This window comes from Lipotes vexillifer, unplaced genomic scaffold (genome assembly GCF_000442215.2).
Source record: "Lipotes vexillifer unplaced genomic scaffold, Lipotes_vexillifer_v1.1 scaffold431, whole genome shotgun sequence".
Classification (NCBI taxonomy): Eukaryota; Metazoa; Chordata; class Mammalia; order Artiodactyla; family Lipotidae; genus Lipotes; species Lipotes vexillifer.
The window spans coordinates 663,499-671,605 of record NW_006782267.1 but is presented as its reverse complement, the minus strand read 5'-3'; the positions used below and the strand labels follow the sequence as shown (position 1 = coordinate 671,605).

Sequence of the window (8,107 nt, the reverse complement as noted above, 5' to 3'; positions counted from 1 at the left end):
AGGGAAAATGAGCGTTTTTTCCACAGCCTTGTGGGCACATCCATCCTACCACCTCATACCCCTCATTCTTGCATTTACCTTTCTGCTGTTTCTTCTTCAGGTTCTAAGCACGGACTGTCTTAGTCAAGGATCGTTTGGACTCAAATAATGTGATCTATTCAAGTCAGTTTAAGTAAAGAGAAATTGGGGATAAGTGTAGCAAGTAGGTCTCAGAGGATGGAATCGCAGAGCAACTGTTCTTTTCCCCCACTGCCCGTTCAGAAGAGCTCTCCAGGGCCAGGTCTTCATTAAAATCTCAGGCAGGTCTGCAAATGTATTGAGCAGGTTCAGAAAATTTCTCCAGTCACTTGGACACTTGTAATCACAACAACCTGTAATCTGTAATTAAAATGTTCAGTTGTCACGTAATAGTCAAAACTGCCAACTCCACAGAATTTCTCCCTTGCCCCTGTTTCCGGCCTGGGAAGCCTGCACTGGGTTAAGGGGCATTCCCCAACATTCTTCTCTAGCTTTGCCTCCTTCCACATTGAAATGAGGCCAGGACAGTGAGGTAGAAAGCAGGAGAGTTCTCACTCAATTGGCACCAAGGTAATCCGACATTGGTTTCCTCTGTGCATGGAAGATCATGTAGGTTGACTTGTGGACACATTTGTAGATTTCTGGAAGACTTCTCTGTTGAGTTGTTCCAACTGCAGTTCCCTTGAGTCAGATGGTACCCAACGGCTGGCTATGTCCAGCACTCCTTAGCTTCTACATCTTTCTACTAAGGCCCTCCGGCCCCTGGAAGAAGCTCAGTTGAGCAATGCCTTTATTAAATGACCCCAGGGCACCATTTCTACCGTGTCTGCCAGGTATCGTCCACAGGAACTGCGCACATAAGGCCTGTCTCAGTGGAAGGGTAATAATTTTGCAAATATAGCCTCTGCTCTTTGGGCACGTGCTACTTCCTCAGGCCTCGCCCTGTTACCATTTTTAAAAATTAAGTCATGATTAAGACCCCAAGATGAATAAGAGTCCCAAACTGTGGTTTCTAATACCTCCTTTGAAAGTATGCAGCACCCTGTTTTGGCATGTGGGGGTGATTGGCATGAGGCCTCAGCTGAATCTGCCTCATCATCGTAGCACCCTGTAACATATGAACACATGTAGCTTCTATCTTTTTTCCCCTCTAGGATTGGAATCCTAAGGGACCCAAAGCATTATGGCTTTAATTCTCCTTGTCTGGCAAGTAATAATTAAGTACTTGTAGATGAGAGAAAAGAGAGATAAAAGCCCATTCCCAGAACTGATGATACATAGCACACTGAGATATTTTACATTAGCTGTTTTACTGATGTAAAATGGTGAGCAACCAGCCCTCAGGAATGGTGGGAACCAGGCCTGCTCAGGGGAGCCCTGGCATCTGTAACCTTTACTCTTTCTTATTCAGTCATGAATGTGACTCGGCTCCCAACTCTCTTTGTCTGTGTCTCTTAGTTCTGACTCTGGAGAGAGGACATCTGATGGCCTCATTCCAACACTCGGGTCCAATCAGCTGTGCCCTGACGATGAGTTCTGGGCCCATTGCCTGCTGCTGAGGGCTCTGGGGGCAGACTTGGGTAGAGCAGGCCAGGCAGGACAAACAGGCCCACACCACGGCTGCCACACTCGGATTCCTCCTGCCGCATCCTTCCACGACACTCCATCCGTACATTCACGTGCCCGCCCTCCTAGCGCTGGCACCCGCCTTGCCTCCAGTGCTTCCCTTCCATGCATTCCACGGCAGGGAACATCCTCACCCACGTTCCCTTAAAGGCTAGTGGCAGAATTTCTTTGTGATATAAACCAGAGTGGAGTGGCCGGGTCATTAGTGCTCGTGACGCTGAAGTTGGCCTAGGGGTGCCAGATCGCTCCCCAGAACTGCTACACGGGGCTCCGTGGCCACCAGCAAAGCAAGATCATTCATCCCAGCCCCTGGGAATTCTCATTTGATTACACTGTTGCTCTATTAGTCCTTCTAACGGGAACACTGTCTGCCACTCCGATTATTGGGGCTTTCTGCCAGCCCTTGGCAACTAAGAATTGATGGGATCAGACAGGCCCTCCCCACCATCGCCATCAGTTCTGATGCGATTCTTCCTCCAGTTCTTGAATTCTAGTCCTCTTTCTCCCCTCCACTGATTTCTCTTCTTCGCTGCCCCGACCGACTCCTTCCGTCAGGGGCCACCCCTACCGCCGCTGGGGCAAGTCACATGGTCCTCCCCAGGCAATGGGCTTATAGTAAGGGGCTGAAGAGCGCTTAATGCTAGAAATGCAATTTGTCGTGGCTTCTCCAAGAGAACAGCACTGCCACAGATCCCCTTCGCTTTAGTCATTTGGGCAGGAAATCACAAAAGCAGGTAATTAATTACCTTCTAAAGTAAAAAAAGTCAGCTCCACCTCAAGAAAATGGCAAGTGACCTTTCTCCTACTCAGGATAAAAAAGGAACAAAGGAAGGAAGGAAGAAAAACTATTATAACCCATAATATGGTCTTTCCCCAAGGGTTCGAGTTATTTGAAAGGTTTGGGTTACTTGGGGGAAATTAAATAAACCATTATATTACATTGTTCTGCTTTTGGCCACACAGTGTTCCCTGTGGTGAACAATATTTCCCAATGAGCGCCCATCTGAAATGTTTATCGGCCCAAGGTCGTAGGCATTGTTACTGCAGCCTTAGAAAGCCACATGGTATGGGAAGTCACATTTACCGGGATACTGTTTTTACATAAGAAACCTACAGTGACATTTTTCTTTCATGATGCTAAGAAGATGCTGACATTCAATGAATTGATAGAATTTTTAAAAATCTGTCCCCTTCCAGAAAATTACACAGACATTTTAAGCGGCTAAAGGAAAATCGGAAGGGGAGAATCCATTTTGAGAGACTGAGTTGATGCTTTTAAAATCCAATCTTCCCTCAGCGAGTTTTATTTTAGGGCTCTGCTGTTTGGTGTCGCAGATAATATCACCCAATATAAACCGAATGGGAAGCTTTCCACTGGCTGAACATTTGATTCCAGTTTTCTCTGTGGTCTGAAAGCCCGCTCGTGAGCCCTTTGACTCTCTGCCCTGGGAGCCCAAGGAACATTCACCAACATCACACATTTTGTTTTAAAAGAGCACCGTCACCGATAGAGTCCAGGCTCTGCGCATATCATAAATATTTTGTTTTCTCTCTTACAGAAGCTGCAAAGAATCGATACTCCTCGCTGTCATTCAGCCTTACCCTGTAAGTGTCCTGTGAGTAAAAGTGCATCTATAAAAAGATATGGGTTGCAATAGACTTTCAGACACCATCTCGCACTTCCAGTCTCCCCCTCCCACTCCACTCCAGTGACTAACAGCAGAGAGAAATAACATGCATTCACAGGACCAGTTCCAAAATCTTGGTTATTTGTATTTTGTACTCCATGACAGCAGATCCTTCACTGGACAGAAAAGAAAGTGGTGCATTTCCTAAATAACTTGAAAATCAACTTTTCAATCCCATGTGCTTCTCACATCTAGAAATGACACAAAACTCAAGAATTTCCTTGTGATTCTTAAGTTTCCAGCTTAAGCATCATAAGTCTAAAGGGAATATCTAATTGTAGGAAGTTGAAGCATGGTTGTTTCTCTTACCCCCATCTAAATAATTTGGTGGAGACATTGGACGTTTCAGCGGCCTTGTCAGGAAGGTGGGGAGTGATTAAAATCGTACTGCTTTCAGTTCCCATGATTCTTTTAAAAACAACTTTATCGTGGTGTAATTCACATATCGTAAAATTCACCCATTTCAAGTGTACAATTCCGTGATCTTTATGAAGTCTACTGAGGTACGCAACCATCACCACCATCCAGTTTGAGAACACGTCCATCACCCCAGCTGGATTCCTCATTTCCATTTACAATGAATCCCTTTTCCTACCCTCAGTCCCAAGCAGCCACTAATTTACTATTTATTTATTTTTATAGATTTGCCATTGCTTGTGAATTTCATATGTGGTCAGTGAACTAAAAAATACCGAGGCAAATTCCTTCAGATTTTTCCCCAAACGTTTACTGTCAGTATCTTGTGTGGCCTTCACATGGAGCGGCAGAGATTCCAACCTACTTATGCTCTTATTTTCTTCCCCATAGAGATTTCTACATCAATTCAGAGGCTCTGGCATTTGCCGGTCTCCATCTTCTGACCAAACTCTTCATCTCCCCTGTCCTGGAATTTTCCTTCTAAGCACTATGGGCTAGTCATTTTAGGCAGGAAAAAAATAGGTATTCAGATTTGTGATAAGGTCACAAATTGAACTAACCAAGACCACAGGTTATGCCATGTAGGGTCATTACTACATATGTTAAAGGCACGGTTTAATATTGAATGTTACTTTTAGTCCCAACTCTTTGACACAGCTACACACGCACACACACACACATCTGGATTTGAAATCTAAGGAGACAGCAGGAGGTAAAAGAACCAAGACTTGAGATCTAGTTCCCAACAGTGTGAAAGGCGACTCCCACACCTGCTCTGGACCCCAGTTTCCTCATCTGTGTAAGGAGAAGGTCAGGTGGCATCCCATCCAAGGGCCTTCCTGCTTCACCACCTCGTGACCTGGCGATTCTTTCCATATGAAGTACAGCTCATCTGTTTTTCGATTGTTTCATTTAACCCAGTTGTCGCGCACACCTACTTCAAATCTATGCACACTTCTTCATTTCTTTGCAATGAACAAATGCATTTGGGTAAAGCCAGTGTGAATGTCTAACATACGCAAGTGATGGACCAACTATAAATTCCTGGCGGAACTACAGGCTTGCATTGTCTTTCCTGAATTCTCTCTTCCTACTTTATAACCTATTAGTAATGCAAGATCAGAACCATTTTACTCCAAACCAGGTTATTTTTCCAATGTGGGGTCGCATGTTACCCCCAAACAGTAAACTTAGAGGAGTTTTGCGTTTAAGTTAAGGGTTTTGTCTTGTTGCTTTGCTTGCTTTTTTTGCCGTTTGAGTCTGCATGACTTGTTATTCGTATGAATACTCATTACTGTCCGTGAATCATGGAACTTCCTTTTAACAGACAGCCTGGAATTTTCTAGGAGTTCAGCTGACTCCTGCTGTTGTGCTATATTGAAAGTCAACGTTCAGGAGTGTTGCTTGTTCTTATGGCCACCGGTTGCACCTCTGTTCCCCAGAGTCACTCTCTCCCAACCCGTCATCGTAGATGAATTCTCAACTTTGACCAGCCCTCCTTCCTGAAATGCCCATCACATACTCCACCCGCCACCTCCTCGGCTCACCAAATCCTTCTCACCTTTCAAGTCTCAGCACAAATTCTGAATGCTACCCCAGAGTTTCTCAACATCAGCACTGCTGGGCTGGAGAATTCTCTGTTGGGAGGTGTGTTTAGCAGCATCCCTGTCCTCTACCACTAGCCGGTAGCCTCCTATCCCAAGTGGTGACAACCAAAATGTCTCCAGACACTGTCAAATGTTCCCTGGGGACCAAAATCACCCCCACTTGGGAACCGGTGTCCCACACCTAAAGTCTTCCCTTCTTGATCCAGTCCAAAGTGAGCTTTTCCTCCTCTGAATTATAAGAGTTGAAACCCCAAAGTTACTTAAATAGTTACATTAAATGGAGAGAGGGGTGCACATGGGAAAAGAGACTGTGAAGTTTTACTTATATTTTTGTGTTTGGATTTTCCGACAAGCAAATGGCATTTTTTTTAAAGGTTTTATGTATTTGATGAACATTCTCTTGGCAACCAGAATTGACATACAAAAACAGAGGACCCACCGGACCAAAAGAAAGTCTATAAATTCTACTTTTATTACAGACAATAGCATTCAGCATTTTAATTTCTTTGCAGCTTACGGGTCAGCATTTTCTTATGTTGTGTTTCTTCTGCATAATACGATCTGGTCAAGACAGAGAGCCAACGTTTACAGCTTTTTGCCATACTCCACGTGTCCCCAGGGCACCCCAACGTGACCCAGCCACAGAAATCAATCTCCAGTGAGGCCCAGGTCAGGGGAGCTTGGGAGAAAAGTCTTAGGATCCCCAAAATTCTTTGATAAGAAATAATTCTTAACAGGTTTTTGCCTTCTTATTTTAAGTATTATGGAGGACTCTCTCTCCACCATTTTTACTTTATTTCTTAGAGAAAAACTGTGGAAGTGCAGAAGGAAATACAGAAGCAGAAAAATATGTGTTGGCAATACTTATCCTCAGAGACAACCAGTGTAAACATTTTGGCCTATTTCTTTCCAGTCTTTTTGTTCTAATGCCTTGTCAGCAGTTGAGATCATATTACATGTACACTTTTATTCTGCATCTTTTGCTTAGTATATCAAGCATTTTCCCGTGTCATCAAGGATTCTATATAAGCATTATATACATGGCTGTAAAACATTACATTGAACCAAGATTTCCTTAATCAACACCCATCATTAAGCCCACTGTCTCTAATGTGTTTCTATTCTAAATAATTCTGCAGAGAACATCTTTGTGTATAAATCTTTATCTGTATTTAATAGCTTTTCCTCAGGATTGAATTTTAGAAGAGGAATTTTGGGGTTACTCGTGCATTTTATTTGTTTTTTTCTGACACACCATCTTCTTCCCTTATGCTGTTACCTTTTTTTTGGCGGTACACGGGCCTCTCACTGTTGTGGCCTCTCCCGTTGCGGAGCACAGGCTCTGGACGCGCAGGCCCAGCGGCCATGGCTCACGGGCCCAGCCGCTCCGCAGCATGTGGGATCTTCCCGGACCGGGGCACGAACCCGCGTCCCCCGCATCGGCAGGCGGACTCTCAACCACCACGCCACCAGGGAAGCCCTACTGTTACCATTTTTATTTCAGATCTTTCTTGGCCAGCTGCTCCCCTCTTTCCTTTCCATAGTTCCCAAGTCTAGAACTTTCAGAGCTTTCCAGTCCAACATTACCTGAGACAGAGAGTATTTAAAGAGTCTCTGTAACCTCTCCTCATACAACCCCAAGTCAGTGGGACTTGGACTAAGTCACTCTCATTTCTGGCATCCCTGAGCTACCATGATTCACCTTCCCTCAGGTTTCTTGTAGGCCAAAAACTTGAGAGACCTGCTTGTCTGCCTCTCACTTCCTGCCTACCTTTCACTGTGTTCCACATACCTGAGGGAGGCTACACACCTCCTCATGGAAGCTCCAGCATAGTAGATATTGTCAGAACCCAGGACATATCCCCTTGGCATGTGTCATGCTGAGCATGCCGGCCCAATTTCCAACTGAGAGCACCAGTGATTCTTTGCCTGTGGGTTATTTCTGGCCACAGGGCCATGCTCATGGAGCAGGCCAGAAGTGCTCTTTGAGCACTCCACTAGGAACTCTCACTCTCAGAAGAGCAGCCACTTCATCACTGATTGACAGGAGCTGGTGGATAAATACCCCAGCTCCCTCTCTCCTCAGTCAGTGTAACTCTGAGGCATACAGCCTGCCTTGTTTCCCAGACATTCCCAGCAGGGTTAAACGCCAGTTGCTCACAGTGGTGCCTGACTTAACAATGAATGCTTCATTGGCTTCCTCACCCTCCCTGTCTCCCTTCCCCTGCTCACCTACCCATGCTCCCTGGGAGCATCTCCCAAATCAGCTACCTGCTTGTGAATCCTGGTCTTGGGGTCTGCTTTGGGGGAAGTCCAAACTAAGTCATCCGGTGATAACTGTAGGCTAGTTAGTCCTCACTAAGTATGTACTCAGTGCCTACTACATAAGTGTCCTTTAGAGCTACAGGGATGGCAAATTCAAGACCTTACACTTCAGCTTCAGAAATTTACCTCTTTTTTTTTAACATCTTTATTAGAGTGTAATTGCTTTACAATGGTGTGTTAGTTTCTGCTTTATAACAAAGTGAATCAGTTATACAATATACGTATGTCCATATATCTCTTCCCTCTTGCATCTCCCTCCCTCCCACCCTCCCTATCCAACCCCTCTAGGTGGTCACAAAGCACCGAGCTGATCTCCCTGTGCTATGCAGCTGCTTCCCACTAGCTATCTATTTTACATTTGGTAGTGTATATATGTCCATGCCACTGTCTCACTTTGTCCCAGCTTACCCTTCCCCCTCCCCGTAT

The 8,107-nt window shown here is 45.0% G+C and overlaps 1 protein-coding gene across 2 annotated transcripts in view; it reads left to right on the top strand.

The window, feature by feature from the left end:
* FRMPD4 (FERM and PDZ domain containing 4) overlaps positions 1 to 8,107 on the top strand; it is a 556,500-nt gene that overhangs the window by 503,235 nt on the left and 45,158 nt on the right. For both annotated transcript variants that reach the window (XM_007455060.1, XM_007455059.1), the window contains one exon: positions 3,204 to 3,249. In XM_007455060.1, the coding sequence (XP_007455122.1) occupies positions 3,204 to 3,249 (46 nt within the window). The remainder of the gene's footprint in view (positions 1 to 3,203; positions 3,250 to 8,107) is intronic.